This window comes from Heloderma suspectum, chromosome 3 (genome assembly GCF_057233095.1).
Source record: "Heloderma suspectum isolate Gila_16-S chromosome 3, 16-S_ref, whole genome shotgun sequence".
Lineage (NCBI taxonomy): Eukaryota > Metazoa > Chordata > Lepidosauria > Squamata > Helodermatidae > Heloderma > Heloderma suspectum.
In genome coordinates, this window is record NC_139460.1 from 225947790 (window position 1) to 225963918 (window position 16129).

General features: G+C 40.8%; 1 protein-coding gene across 4 annotated transcripts in view; it reads left to right on the forward strand.

Moving 5' to 3' along the window:
* The window catches only part of MYOF (myoferlin), a 119303-nt gene that overhangs the window by 27869 nt on the left and 75305 nt on the right, over window positions 1–16129 (forward strand). For all 4 annotated transcript variants that reach the window (XM_084845854.1, XM_084845855.1, XM_084845856.1 and 1 more), the window contains exons 4-10: window positions 3568–3676; window positions 5497–5587; window positions 10778–10935; window positions 11629–11757; window positions 13108–13170; window positions 13257–13307; window positions 15047–15077. In XM_084845854.1, the coding sequence (XP_084701980.1) occupies window positions 3568–3676; window positions 5497–5587; window positions 10778–10935; window positions 11629–11757; window positions 13108–13170; window positions 13257–13307; window positions 15047–15077 (632 nt within the window). The remainder of the gene's footprint in view (window positions 1–3567; window positions 3677–5496; window positions 5588–10777; window positions 10936–11628; window positions 11758–13107; window positions 13171–13256; window positions 13308–15046; window positions 15078–16129) is intronic.

Below are 16129 nucleotides of genomic sequence, written 5' to 3' on the forward strand. Positions count from 1 at the left end.
ACCAAGTAAGCCCCTGACCATCTTAAAGAACTCCATTGGCTGACACGGTCCAGATGTAATGGTGGTTGAGATAAACTTTTTTTCACTGCCATCACAGCCACAGCATAGGTCCGTATTTGCTTTGAGTCTTCGGCCACCCGTATCCTAGTTGTTGAAATTTACGTTTTATCATTCTTGGCTCCTCAGAATACCAGTGTGACTCTATGGTTTGGCCAAGGACATTTATTATTCTCCACGAGTTTACAAGAATGCAACTATTATGCTTCAGGGTTTTTTAAAATAAAAGCAACCCAGCCTGGAATATGGTAGATAAACCAATCCTGCCTATGCATACACATAATCTAGAGCCTGAAGGCACAGGGTAAAGGGAACACGAACTGATTGGCAGGAAGGAAAATAGGTTAGACGTTACTGGCACAATGATTGCCTAAGTCCAGTTAGTGTCAAGAAGAATAAGCAGCAGGGAAGGGACAAATGTGAGGCCCAACACATTGCAAGCAGACTAAAACAAGGCTATACAAAATATGATCTGTAGGGGCAATAGTACTTTAAGGGAAGGGTTTACTATTTTCTGTGAGGCAGGGCTGAATAGGCTGTGTATGTTAGATAAAAGTCTTAAAGAAATCAAGCCTTTTTTCACCCTTAAATCATAAAAGCAATTTTCCTGAAGACAGTTTCTGAAACAAATGGACATACGCAACTCTGGAATGGGAAATGTGGCTGACAGTGCAATCCTACTCAGAAGTAAGTCCCATTGAGTTCAATGGGGCATACTGTCAGGTAAGTAGGTATAGGATTGCAACTTAAAAGGAATTTTCTTAAGAGAGCTGTTGCTCTTGGAGCCCTAAAGTGTGTGGTGGGGGAGGAATTTTCACAAATATGCACATTTTTGTGTTCTTTTCCCCCTAATATTTTTTGTATGCATTCTTTGATTAGAGAACTATATTGCAAAATCGGGAAAAAAGCAAGGATAACTGCATTTCAATTTGAACCGAATGAATTTCTCTCCAGTCCCTAGCTACAACTCTATTATGGAACCTCATTTTTCTGCTTGTTTTTTTCTTCACTTGAAGTGGATTTTTATAAACACAGTCTTTTAAGAGCATAGTGGAAGTAGCTGTAAGCAACTGGGTATCAGTTCTGCAATGGAAAGCCAATAGATAAACCTACGGAAATGCATAATGTGAAGTGAGTCAGTTAATCCAAGCCAAACCCAAAATATTCCTCTCACTAACCCTCCCCACTTCCTTGTGTACAGTAGCGTGATAAGAGCTGACAGGAATTTGCATGTTCAAAGAGTTTCAAACAATCTTGTCCAAAAATGGAAACAGCAATTCCTGCTCTGAAAAAGCGGAAGTGAAATATGATGTACAAGTTTCTTGAGTATATAGAAATAGATGGACCCAGTTCTGTGATTAGGAGGCCTGTTTAGAAGGGAGCACTTCTCCCTTCCGAGCTTGTTCAGAAGACAACTGTCCTGATGGAATCCTCACTCTCACCTACACCCTGGCCTCCTAGTAGGCCTCGCTATATTTGCCACTGGCACTAGGGATGGGTGAGAATTTTGTTTTGTTCCTTGTTTGATAAAAACTGAAACTGACAGATACACCCAACCAGCCCAGGGCTTTGAGTGCTTAGCTTTTAAAAATATGAGGTTGAATCCCTGTGTATTCAGTCATTTTCGTGGTGCCGAATTAGGGTTGCCACCTCATTTTTTCTGACAGGTTCCTTATATTTAACAGCTGCATGGCAGGCAGGTACAACGTAGTCCCCTCCATGTTGGGAATAGCTGTACCTACTGAATTCGGCTGGTGCAGGTAGATGATAATTTCATTTCGGTTTGTTTTTGCTATTTACCAAAATTCACAAATTTCTTCATACAGAGAATGAAAAGAACTTGAGATTTTTAAAAAGTTGAATATGGGAGAAAGTGAAATTGACATATTTTTCCATCCCTACCAGGCACCCATAGGGAGTAAGAGGTGTCAGATAAGGCCTGTCTGAGCTACCAGAAGCTCTGTTGGTCACCTCCTGCCCTTGTTACCTCAGGTAGCAGGTACACTCCTAAGCCTTCCAGCTGTGTGGATGTCCTCCATTCCTCATCTTGTTAAGAAAAGGAACATACACACCCTCCATTTATTCCCTCTACATTCTCATATCCTGTGACATTAATTCCATGTCTTTTTTCAGTTATGAAAAAACAGAGAAAAGAATGCCATAAGAATCATATGTATGAGTGCAACTGTAGACATTATATTAATAATAATAATAATATAGAAATTCAGCGTATCTCAGCATAGTGGAGAAGACTATGACTACGTGACCTCTGTGCTTGCCTGCTCAGTTTGCTCTCCAGGTGCTAAGTGTTGTTGATGAGTGACTTCAGGGCCCCTGGACTCTTCCTTCTTATAGTTCTTTATCTTTAAACTAAACTTGGAATGGACAGTTCTTCAAATGGAGGACCCTTTTAAATTGAGGACTATCTTCTGTAAAAGAAGACATGTGGCCACCATAGGCCAGTCTGAAATCTCTTGAGTTGGTTACTTCTTCCCCTTGTGCCACGAGAAAAAGCTATGGAGGATGTGGGCTTCTTTTTTCTTATATAATTGATATAAATGCTAGCGTGATTTGGAGGAGCTTGAAAGGATCTTTCTCTCTCCCCCCCCCAATTAAAAGTTTTTACATCACTTCTATATCTGTGAATGTGAGCATGCTTCTGAAAGGCAATGTTCAAACAAAGATACTAACGATGGAGTCGTTTCATCTGGTTGACATTTTCAACAACCACACCCTTGTATCTTATGACAGCTGTGTAAGAATGATTTCTAATGAGGGTGGTTTTGAAACGTTCCAACTTGTGATTCCATTTCTTCATAGGGTGAGGATTTCTCTACCCAAATTACAGTTATGAAATTGATTGAATGCTATCTGCTTTTCACCAACACTTACATTCTAGGAGAATTTAAGCCGTACCTATGTAAAGTGCCTTCTTATCACATAGGTATTAGAGTTTTCTTAGAACAGCCTTCCCCCAACCTGGTGCCATCCAGATGTTTAGGACTGTAACTCCCATCCTTCCCAGCCAGTATGGCCAATGATGTAAATCTGCTAATTTGAGGTTTACACTTCATGCATCTGATGAAGTGGACAGTGGCCACAAAAGTTTATGCCAGAATAAATTCATTTGTCTTTAAGGTGCCACAAATTTCTGTTGGTTTTGCTGCAACAGACGAACGTGCCAACCCTTCTGGAAACTGTACCAGTGTATGTGACACACCTTACAGATGGCAAGAGGACAGGTCTCTGGCCCGAGGAAGAGCTTTCAATCTATAATTCAATACAGGGATACAACAGAGAAAGGGGAGGGGAGTAAATGGGGGAATTATATGTGTTGTTTGTAATGTGATACATTGGGCCATATGTATGTTCAATAGATCCTTTTTACAACCGACTTTATATTTTTTTCCAAGGGCATTGGACACAAGCTGGCAACTAATCAAAGGAAAGCACTGTTCTGTATTTAGTGCTTTAAGCGTACACTTGGGTAATTCCCCTCTTGCCTTTCAGGTTAATTGGCACAGCGTCAGTAGCGCTCAAGGAACTGGTAGGCACCCAAAGTAGATCGCTTCCATACAAGCTTGTTCCTCTGCTAAATGAAAAAGGCCTGGAAACTGGGGTGAGTGACTTCTTTACTTTTATTGTTTTACTGGATAAAATATTCCAACAACATAGGAAACATTTCACCAACATATCTGCATGGGAAAGCTGCAATGATTGGTAAAAATGCTAAAGAGGCAGAGTATACGTAGAGTCAGGGAGCTAGAGGAGCAACCAAGTGCCCTTCCACATAGTATTTAGCACAATCAACAAACTTCCATTTCTTATGCATTATTGCACTTTCATTTCTTATGCATTTTGTACAGTTCACATGCCTTCCTTTGAAGCTGTACTTTTGTTGCAGGCACATAAACGACTGTTTTGGGTTGGTGGACACTAACAGTCATCCATTTGAATCAGGGCTTCCCAACCTTTTTCGACTGCTGGGCACATTTGAAATTTTGAGAGTGTGTCATGGGGGCTGTCACAAAATGGCTGCCATGGGGACTTGACCATTCATAAAATAGCTGCCATGATGATCATGGCTGGTCACAAAATACTCATTTCCCAGAAGGCAAACTTGTGGGTCTAAGAACTAACTTGCCCAAGAAGCTAATTACAACACAGAGGTGGGGTCTGAGCTTTAAAACCACTCTTTTAAACCGAAATAAAGATGGTACTTTGCTTTGCATCATGCTAGCCTCCCAGTTAAAAAAAAGTGTAATTTAAAAAATCTGAAGAAATAAAATAAAAATCAAGAAGGGCAGGAAGCCGAGCACCAAAAGTTGTGACTGCAGGCATGTTGGTGCCCACAGGTACCACGGTGGAGACCCCAGCATTATATATTCCACACAATATTATTAGTAAACTGCCTTCCCCAAGTCTGGATCATTTTATAAACCGTATATATAAATATCAGTCTTTGGGCTCCCTGCTATGCAACCCTGGGACTGGAGTACTTATCTATCAATATTACTATTTTTAAGTGACAATGAACTACAGTGCCACCCCCTTTTCCTTTCTCATTGAATTGTTTGCAAGGATTTATATACCATGTTCTAATTGCTTATGATAGCTTACTAAGAGTTAGTGCTGATTTATTTCTTCTGTTCCAAGCAGCCCAGAATTGCCATCAATCTGTAGCAATGGGTCCAGAGAAGCCTGTGGGCCTGCATAAAGGGTTTCTGTGCTCGCTCCTGGGTGTGCACATGGCTAACGTTTCCTCTGGCCCTTTTGTCTCATGATGTGCTTCTTTTGAGGGCCTCTTGACATTTACTGGGGCTTTTCAGGGGCTCTGAGAGCAGGATCACTCCATGAATGTAGCGGTAAGGCAGCGCATTCTTGCCTCACTGCCTGCTGAATGGGCTGTACTGAGCATGAGCCCAGGAAGCCATGGAGTTTCCAGGGCCAAAAGAGAACCACTGCTTCTGGTATTACATACATAGATGGTGTTTATTATGTGCATTACCAATATTTTGAATATGTGCACAATTTAAGTGTTACGACAGGCAGGATTGTTGTGAAGATAAAATGGGTGGGGTGTGTGGAGAACCACGTGCATTGCCTTGGGCTCCTTAGATGGAAGGTGGAATACAAATGTAACTAATTAATTAAGCGCATGCTAATCTGAAACTGAATATGTGGCAGTACCTACCACTAATAGCTACCAAAGGACCGTGGAATTCATTTTATGAGCCCAAGTGAGCTTTATAAATATTTTTGTTGTTGTTGAACCACAGTATCCCATGCCAGATGGAAAACTTCCTTTGAAATTTAGGAGTAGTTTTTGTGATATGTATTTTTGTGATATGGCATGGGTGTTACAAAGGCCTTGCATGAATCTAAGGAGCTTTTTAGATCCTGGACAATGCTTTTGATTTTTCTTTTCTTTTAATTTAGGCAACCATTGATTTGGTGGTAGGATATGAACCACCAGCTGGACCTCCAAATCCAAATGACCCTGGGGGAACTAATGAACAAGCCACTGAAGGTATGTCATAACTTTTCAGAATCCTCTCTCTCCTTCTCCCCCAAGGTTTTTTAAAGGACCAGGCAAATATCAGTAAGAATTATTCACCAAAGAGATAAGCCTGTTTGGATGTAGTTTAGAGCACAATCCTATGCATGTTTAGACAGAAAAAAGTCCTGCACCTCCTAGCTGGCTGAGGATTCCTGGGAACTGAAGGACCTTTTTCTGTCTAAACATGCATAGGATTGCGTCCTTAGTGTTACAAGCAAGAACTTGTGCACTGCCCCCTCCCCTTTCCTCCTGTGGTGCAGTTATGAGGATATTGGAAGCATCTCTGGCTTTTAAACTAACTAGAGATACCCATTAGATCTGAACTCAAGTTAATTTAAACTCTGGTTAGTGAACAAGTCAGGCCCACCAACCATGGTTTAATCTTGGCTTGTTTGAACTAACCATACTTATGACCACAGTTCCTCTGAGTCTGGATGTAACAGAGAACTCTGGTTTAAAAACAGAAGTTTAAAAACAGAAGTGCATACCCTTGTGGCTGTGTAGGAGAAGGAGATGGGGGTAGGAGAAATGTGTGAGCACGAGGCTCATGCAGGCTCATGCACATAAGGCTAAACCATAAGTTTAGCATTGCATTTGAAAAGATTCAGTGATAAGGAAACAAGAAACTGACTGTCTTAAGCTATTTTTATGGTGGTCCTTCAGGGCAAGATTAGACATGACACATGATAGGTACAGATGTGTTTGTTTAAACCTGTGCCTAACCTAATCATATATAACATCAAGGCAGGGTCTAATATTTGCAGCAGAAGGGGCATATGGATGAAGGGAACTGAACCTTCCCTCCAGTGGTATAATGGAACCAGGGCTCAGAGGGACACAGTGCCTGCACTTTTTTTTTTTTAATTAGCAGGGATGCTGACATCATTTCCCACCATGCTCAGAATTCACTGTTCCCTCTGATTTTAGCTGCAATCTTCACAGTAGCTGGGGTGGGGAGTGAATCTTCTCAGCAATATATAGCTGTGAGCTATTCCTGTTGTAATGCAAAGTATTTTGGGGTGGCTTGGTCTTGCATGGCCAAAAGACCCAATAGTTTTACAAAAGACCTGCTCTTGGTGGAGCTAATGCTGCTGGAACTGGTTTGCTGATATGGATCAACACTGCCTGAATTTTTGGACTCTCCTTGGGGCTGTGGCTAAGGGGACTGTCATGATAAGCTCCTGCACTTCAAAATTTACCACTACACCATCGCTTCCCATGTCTCAGAGCCCCTTTCCCCGGGCACGTTTTCTCAACCAAGCTGTGCTTGGCCAAGATGGACTGCCTGTGGCTGGCGAAGAGTGTGAGGAGGGGCTTCTATGACCTTTTTGCTGCTAAAATTATTTATTTATTTATGGCATTTATATACCGCTGAATATAATAAAAATCTCTCAGTGGTTCACAATATTAAAATACAATATTAAAAACACAACATTAAACACACAGCATTAAAAACACAACATTAAACACACAGCATTAAAAACACAACATTAAAAACACTTCCAACAACAAGGAGCAGTAAAATGGAGCAGCATAATTAATTTACTTACAGCCCAGGGAAAGCCTGGGTGAACCAGTGTGTTTTCAGGTGGTGTTTGAAAGATCTCACATTTTCTTAAAAGGCATGAAAGAGAAAATAAAGCCAGTCACTTTCACCTCACACCTCTATAAATCAAGTTAATGCCTGAAGCTCTCTGGTCCAGTAATTATTGCCCAAGACAGTTGCTATTATGATTTAAAGCCTCTCCCAAATGTTAGCTCTTGATGTCATGAAAACCGATTTGTTAGTTTTCAAAAAGCATGCTATATAGTTAGCAATTATACTGCCTTAACTCCCAGGTGAGAATGGAGAATGTTGTTAGGAAGAAATATGCTTAGAGGCCAGGGTGTAACCTTCCCCTAAGCTACAAAAACTTGTTCTTCCAGTTTTCATCAAGGAACGTCACCTTTAAACTTGAAATTGTATTGTAAAAACATCTACCAGGCTCTTATGTTTTTACCAGGGATGGAACATGCTGTAAGACAGGAGATGAGCCTAAACAAAGGAAAAGTTTGATTATTTCCCCCCAAACCAGAATAACAGTAATGCAAAATTACCCTGTGGCGCCGAATTTCTTTTAGCTGTGTGCTTGGAAATTGAGATTTATTGTTTGAAATACATGTATTTCACTTTTACAGTACAACATGCAACCCCACCTCTTGTAGTTTGAAGTCGTAGAGTGTATGAACAGTTTTATCATTTGATCAACTCTTTGTTTAGACTAAGGGTTCAATCCTATGCAGATAGGCAGCCGACTCCAAACTCGGAGGCAACCACCTATCCAATGCAGGGCAGGAGAAGCATGGAGGGGATCGTTCCCTCTGCACTCCTCTTGCACCGCATTTTCGGCCAGAGAGCCGATTGCGGCTGTCTAGCCGTGGGAGGGCTGAGCAGGGAGGAGGCTGCCAGACGACACATAGGATGTGTTGTACAGGCATTTCTGCCCTCCCCTCCCCAGAACGCCCTCCAGGAATGCCCCTTTTTGGCCACTCCGCGCTCCTCTTGTGAGCACAAAAGATTGGAGCTGTTCTGCGCTGTCTCTGAGGCAGCGTGGAAGTGGGGGAAGGTCAGTTCTCCAGGAAACGCACTCCGAGGTCGGTTCCCAGAAAACCAGATAACCTATGGCTGTCTAGCCGCTGTGTAGCAGCCCTAGGATTGCTTCCCAAGAGATTCTAAGGCAGATGCCTGTATCTTTATAGCAGGTGCTCAGGTGTTTGGTTTTTTAAAAAGATTTGGTTTCTGATCAATGGAGAATCTGAAGATGGAAGATACTTTGAGAGAAACTAATTACAAAACTATAGTATCTGAGTTCAGTTTTGAAACTGTTTAACACTGGTTACTAAACTTATTCAGAATCCTCTATTTAGGAAGCACATGAACTGGTACTGTAGTTGATGCCCCTTTGCAATTTCATTATTTGTGGTAAAGTTTTGCAATTCAAATTTCTGAAGATTAACCAGATGTTATTTCACCATAGTGAACTTCACAGTTTCAATTCCTGTTTAAAGATGAAAGTCACAATATCATGTTTATATCAAAGAGAGAGGATCCTGACGTAAATTATACTTCTATCTTGAAGCCCAGTCTACTCTCCTTAGGGCTGCAATCCTTTACACAGTTACTTGAGTTCAATGGGACTAACTTCTGAATAGACATGTAGGGGATTGTGCTGTAAAATGGTCTGACTTGGAGCTGCAGTGTTCTTGCAGTGTAAACATGCTCTCTGTGGGTCTGCCTTTGAGTTTGAAGACTGTTTGGAAACTACAGTTGGTTCAAAATACACTTGTCAGACTGTTAACTGGATTCTGCTATCTAACTAGAGCATATCATTCTGCTATTATTACGTCTTATCTGGTTGCCAGTTTGTTTCCAGACCAATTTAAAGGGCTGTTTTTGACCTTTAGAGCCCTAAATGACCTAGGTTTGGGATATCCCTTCCTCTCGTATGAACCTACTGAAACCCTGAGATCAATATCAGAAACCTTGCTCTCTGTTTCCCACCACCAATGAAGGTGTTTAAAGGTGCAATCGTATGCATATTTAGACAGAAAAAAGTCCTACAAGTCCCAGCAGTTCCCTAGCTGTAGGACTTTTTTCTGTCTGAACATACATAGGATTGTGCCCTAAAGGAGGCACACCCACCATGTGCAGACATGGATTTTCCAATGAGCTTTTGGGTCTTAGGTCTGCTGATCAGAAATCTTTGGTTTGAATGGCTGTATTTTTATCTTAATGTGTGATGCTACTTTTGCTGTAGTTCTGTATAAGTTTTTTATTGTAATTTTAATGCATTGATTTTAGTGCTTTACAATTGTCTTTGACTTTTTAAAAATTCGGCCGTGAACCGCATTGAATATCCTCTTATAGAAAAGTGAATAAATAAGTGAGGTTCATGCCTAATTCCACTTTGCAGTACTTTAAACACTTCAAGCAGTCAATACGATTGTGCCAGTATCACACTATGTAGTTTGAGGTAGGGACTGGCAAATCAGTCCATTACAGGCCCATGTCATTTTTGCATGTGTTCACTCATAAGTGATGACTTACTATGCACAGTATCCAGTACCACTGCTGCACTCCCACTGTTTCGGTTGTGCCAGCGGGAACCACTGCTAACACAACAGGAACTTAGTGCTTTCTAAGGCAATCCCAGAAATGAGCAGAAACTTTCATTTCCAGAACGCAACAGGTCAGTACAGCTCCCTTCTGCAAGTTCTGCTGACCTGCCTGGTTCAGGAAATAAGTATTTCTGCTTGTTTCTGTTTGCCTCAGGATCCACTAACTTCCTGTAGTGGTAGTGCTGGATCTCACAAGTGCAATGGGCAGCATTGGATACTGCTCATGATAATTTCTGCATTAATCTGCAGCATTTTTAAAAAACCTATGCAAATGTTCACATTTAAATATGTATTTAAATAGTATTTTAAAACATACCTTCTCTCAAAAATATGTATTTCTAAATGTATCTTGATATATTTAAACTGCTGAGAAAGTCATTCAAAAAATGCAAAATCCAGTGGATAGGTAAGTTCCAATATGCATATTAGCCTGGGAGCCACAGATCAGGTCAATTTCTATTGGAATTCACACAAAAAATTGAATTCCTCAAGCATCCCTAATTTGAGGAAATGATATCTATATATGCATCACTTTTCCTGTTAGATTATTTGGAATTTATTTTTAAATCCTATTAACTATTTATTTACATCCTGTTGACATCTGACAGGTAGAAAAATAATTTAGAAATAATTATAAGGGATTCAGTGCTATGCTTTTTTTTTTTTTAAGGTTTCTTGGTTGTCTTTTACAGTCTGAAATAGCACATTTAATCAAGCACATATAAAACACACATAGATCAAACCTCCTGCTCTTTCCTCCTTGGCATACCTATTTTTCACATTTTAAATGTTTTGCAAACCTTGTCCCTCACACTCATCCTTAGCTTTATAAGCAGGACTGTTCTATTCTCAGCTGTGGAACAGAGAGTGAGAAACAGCATTTGCCAAAGCCCATAGCTCTGATGAGATGTTTTGGCATGCTGTCTGCTGGGGTTCATCAGCTCTGCCTCTTTGCTCTCCTGAATGCAGGGTACTAACCATACAGATGTATGTCTTTGATAGATGAAGAAGATAGAGGTGATGAGGATGTGCCTGATGGTGGCACCGGTGTTCTCCCCCAAGGTGGTCCAAGTGGCACCCGTGAAGCTCAGCTTGCTAGGCGTATTACCAAAGGAAAAAAAAATCGGAGAGTGCTTTCTAACAAACCTCAAGACTTCCAGGTTGTAGAATTGCTAGATAATTTATTGTGTGATATCTATGTACTGCACAATAGGCTAAATGTTATGCCAATTTTTAGAATAATTTAAGGCTGCAATACCATGCATGTACACTTATATGGGAGTAAGCCGTACTGAATACAGTGATACTTACCTCTGAGTAAAATGCATAGGATTGTATGGGAAATGTCAGCTACAAGGAAAGCTGATGCATGATTAAAAAAAATCTATTTTTTTGTTCAGGGATTTCCAGACCTTTCAGAAGCTCTTATTAAAATCTTGGAAGAGTCTTTTCCCTGATGTAATATCTTTGGTTCTAGTTCATAACAACAAAGGAGTGGTAGGAGTAAATCCTAGGACTTGAGAGTAAAGTCTGGAAATATATGTTTTTTTCAGAGTACCTAGGCAGTATTTGATAAGCTACTGTGCTAAAAATGAGGACGCAAAACTTTCTAAATATTCACTGTGATCTAATGCAGGTTTTTCTATGAAAAACCTGCACTGTAGAAATGTTGGACTACAACTCCCATCACTATTGACCACAGGCCATGTGGACTGGGACTGATGGGTGCTGTAGTGCTGGAAGTTGTTTTCAAAAACATATGGAAGGCATCAGGTTGTGAAAGGCTGGTTTATACAATTAAAAACATCTAATGGAATGCATATCTGTATTTTCTCTCTCTCTCTCTCTCTCAGATTCGTATTAGGGTCATTGAAGGCCGTCAGTTATGTGGGAATAACATAAAGCCAGTTGTAAAAGTACATGTTTGTGGCCAGACACACAGAACAAGAATCAAAAGAGGAAACAATCCCTATTTTGATGAGGTAAGTGTAACCTCTCTGAGGTTAAAGGTGTTGTTTGTTTGTTTTACCTGAGAAAAATAGAAATTGAAAGCAATTTAATTATTTAAAAATGCCTTTCTGTCTTTAAAGAAGAGCAATTTCAATAAAAACACTGCAACAAAAGTGGAGATCACAACATAAGTCTAGGTGCCATATTTTATTAAAGATATAGAAAGATATGAAGTTTGAGGTAAATCCTATTGAAATTGATGGGATTCACTTCTAGTTCAACAGGATTAGGACTGAATCATGAATGAATGACTGAACAGAATGAGAAAAAAGCAACTAACTGTGCAATCCTATATATGCCTACTCAGAACAAAGTCATAGTGCGTTCAATGGACCTTACTCCCTAGTAAGTGACCATAGGATTGCAACCTAAGATGTTGATTGACTTGGAATGAAAGTCATGTGAGAAAAGTAAAAGGATGTGAGCTGGAGTAAGACAATTTTCTTCATCATGGACAGATTTCCTCATTTATCTATATTCTTGCTATCTTGTATGAATATTTATATGCAGCTGGATGAATGGAAACAGACTGCTTGCTCAAGCAGTGATAAAAATCTTCAAATCAAGTAGTTTAAACTAAAAAAGGATTGCTGTTTTACACCACAATAGTGTACATTTTATACTCTAATGTAGGTCCCAACGTGATTAGTTGGACTTAATCCCCAGTATGTGGATATAGGATCGCAGCCTTAGGACCAAACTACATGCTACTCTAAAGATGCAGCTAGCAGCTAAGTCTTCTTTTCTTTCTTCACTCTAAATCCAGATCTCCCCTGCAATTGCAATTTCGACTAGAAAAAGTGAAAACGAATGGATCACTTCTTGGCAATCTAAGTTGCAGGTGTGGGGTTCTTAATCTGGATCATAGTGGGGGACAAGGCACCTCTACCCCTATGCCAAGGTCCCAGTCTGGATTGGGTCCCCTGTGCCTGCTTTAGAGTAAAAAGAAAGAAATACATAGCTGCTAGCTGCGTCTTTAAAGTAATGTATAGTTTGGCTCTTGGTGTCTGATACAATATTTTACTATTTTTATTATAGGTTTTAATAATATGTTGTTGCAAACTATCTTGTGGGTCTGTTGGAGAGAAATGACTGGACTTGAGTTGGATGTATGGGAACACCTATGAGCTTCTGGGAGGATGGGTTGGAAACAAGTGCGATATATAAATAAGATTGACTTTAAATCAGTGGCAATTAAGAGTGTAGCCACACACTTAAATCTTGTTTGTTTTTATGGGGCTGCAACTAAAGTTTTCTGTGTAGCACCTCTCTTCTTTCTGCAGACTTAATATCTAAGATATCCCCCCCACATATCTTAACAGATTTTTTTCTACAATGTCCACATGACCCCTTCAGAACTCTTTGATGAAACAATAAGCATTCGGGTAAGGAAAACTAACAATGTTCATTATAACTGCCTCAGCGTTGTGTAAAAGTCTTACATTATTCTGTTACTTTCATTTGATTATAGGTGTATGACTCTTATTCTTTACGTGCTGACAGTCTAATGGGGGAATTTAAGGTAAGTATTCTTGATGTTCCACCACATGTTAGCTTTGGAACATTTTTGGTGCTCTGTGTACCCTCTTACCAGGGCTGCAATGAAAGGGATGAGGAAGGAGGATGCAGTCCCCTGCAAAGATGGCTGCTGCAGTATTTTCTCCTGATGGATACCTGAATGTATGACTTGATCCTCTGGGATGAATGTTCGGTCCTCAGCCTATCCTCTCTTACCAGGGGTAATAAAAGTAGTGTCAAAGGGAGTACACATCCTCATTTTGTTTGAAGGAATTGTCCCATTTCAGATGGGTCATAGTTTGTGTACCTAGAAATTACTGAGCTGCCCAACTATGAGGTAAGGCCCACTGCCACTAAACTGTCAACCCTGGTCTGATATAGGGGGTGAACTCTCCATTAGAATTTAAACAAACTGGATTTGATATTGGGCAAGTTGTGTGAGAGAAGGCTAACACAGAGAAATTTTGACATTTGGTTCAGTTTGTGAAGTCACCACTATCTATCATCTTTGGGCAAGGTAATCTTTAGTGTAAATGCTCAGCTGCTATTGTTATGCTACGTGTGGAACCTTAGTTGATGGAAAATGCCACTGTGAAGAATCTGACCAGAGCCAGTTATGAGAAGCATGTAACTACTTAGTTGTGCCATCTTCATTGGCTGCCAGTTTTTTTCTAAGCCTAATTCAAAATGCCGCCCACTGCCTTTAAAGTCCTCAGTGGTTAGGACCCGGGGTACCTGAAGGATTATCTTCTGTCATACCAACCTGCTTGCTCCTTGAAGTTATTGGAAAGGGTCCTGTTACATATCCAGCCAGCATCTGAGGCTCATCTGTTGGGAACATGGGATGAGGACTTTGCTGTTGCCTTGCCCCAGTTCTGGAATGCCCTGACCTGGCAGGCGCGTTTGGCTTATTTCCTGATGGCATTCCACTCCTGATATTCTTGTTTCGACAGCTCTTTGGCCTGTTCAATATGTCAAATGTGTATTTTTATAGCTTAGTTTACATTATCTGCTGCAGTACAGTTTGTTTTGTTTTTTGTTTTCTCTTTGTTTGCTTTTGGATTTCTTGTGAACTGCCTCGAGTGCCTCATATTCTCTTTATTTTGCTGTGTCATAGATAGCAATGGCAGCAGCAACAACAGTTCCACTGTAGGCTCTGCCAGCATTTTCTTACTGTGAAAATGACCTGGTTGCAGTGTAATTCTGGGGCATTTTGCAGTGTGTGTGTGGGGGGTGCAGTGTGTGTGGGGCAGGGGAGAAACATGGCAGCTACCACAATACCAGGGAAGTGAAGGCAGGGCTAAATAGGGAAACCACGTATTCATTTAATTCAGCACTAATACTTTGATACTGTATGATAAATTATACTTGAAGGAACTTACAAATAAAAGTATGAATCACAATCAATTAAAAACAATCCTGCCAATAAAACAAATGTACAGCATAAAAAAGCATCATAAAAATGTATCAGTGGGCAGCAAACTAAAACATATAATCCCAAGCCTTCAGTAAAAATGCCCACTGGGGAAAAAACACCCTTAAGAGCCCATTTAAAAATGGGCATGGAGGAATATGCATTATTTCATATTTAGATATAGTTACAAGATGGCATGGGGGGGCAGGCAGGGGAATTGGGTTCAGTTATGTGACTGAAAGCAAGCAGACCATAAAGCCAAATACATATATTTTCTTGAACATGGTTACTTCTGGAGAGATAATATTCTAATATTTATAATATTTCAGATTGACATTGGTTATGTCTACGATGAACTTGGTAAGTGGTTTTTTAGGCACAATATCCTGGGTTGGATCCAGACCAGTGGTGGAGTTGAGCCAGGGTTTGCAGGGTTGAAGCACCTGGACTTTATGATTAGCAAGAACAACCACGTCATGTGCCAACACCACCTCCCTCAGACTTCCCTGTTCCCTCTGAGCTTAGCTGCAGTCCTCACTGTAGCCGAGGGGGAATGGATTTTTTCAGCAACAATATATTCGTTATGAGCTATCCCTGTTGTAATACAAAGTATTTTGTGGTGATTTGGTCTTGAATGGGCAAGTAAGTTCCATTAGCTTTACAAAAGACGTACTCCTGATGGAGGTGAAAACTGCTAGGACAGTTTATTTGGCTTTGAGATGAAATGTTTCCCCCTAGTGCTGGGATAAGTAACTCCTGTGCCCCATCTACTTGAGCCTTTTACTCTTGGGTAGCTGCGAGTCGAGGTCTCTCAGGATAGATGACGCAGTCACCACTTGCAGCCATCCGTGGTTTTCTCCTGGAAAATGCGGATTTCCAAGGTGGTGTTTGGTGTGATTTTTTGGGTTTGCTGCAGGTTTCCCTACAGTTGCAGGCTGTCTGTCCCTTCCCCGAACCGACTTCGCATTTTGTGGTGGGTGTGTTGTAGGCATGCATAGTGCTTGCGTCACTCTGTGATGCCCCTGTATCCCCCCGCCCTTTCACAGCTTCACAGTTACAGAGACACAGAGAGGCGTTTCCAGTTATTTAATCACACTTTTGCACATGTTTGCAGCTTCGTATCTTCACAACAGTTGCTTTTGGACTCAGTGCCCAAGGGCCGGGGTGGGTGTGTCCTGGGGGAGGACCAACTTTGCTCCGGCCACCATTTCGGAGTGATGGGTAGGCATGTACCGCTCACGTTTGTGAGTGCAAACCATCACAAGAGTCTCAGGCTGGGGAACTGACAAACAGATGGTATGGAAATGCAGGAGCACAGAACAACCAGTTTTTAACTAATGAGGGAGGGGAAGACACAACAGAACCCCTAAAATATAAAACAAGCAGTGAAGTGTTGCACCCCCATGCTCACG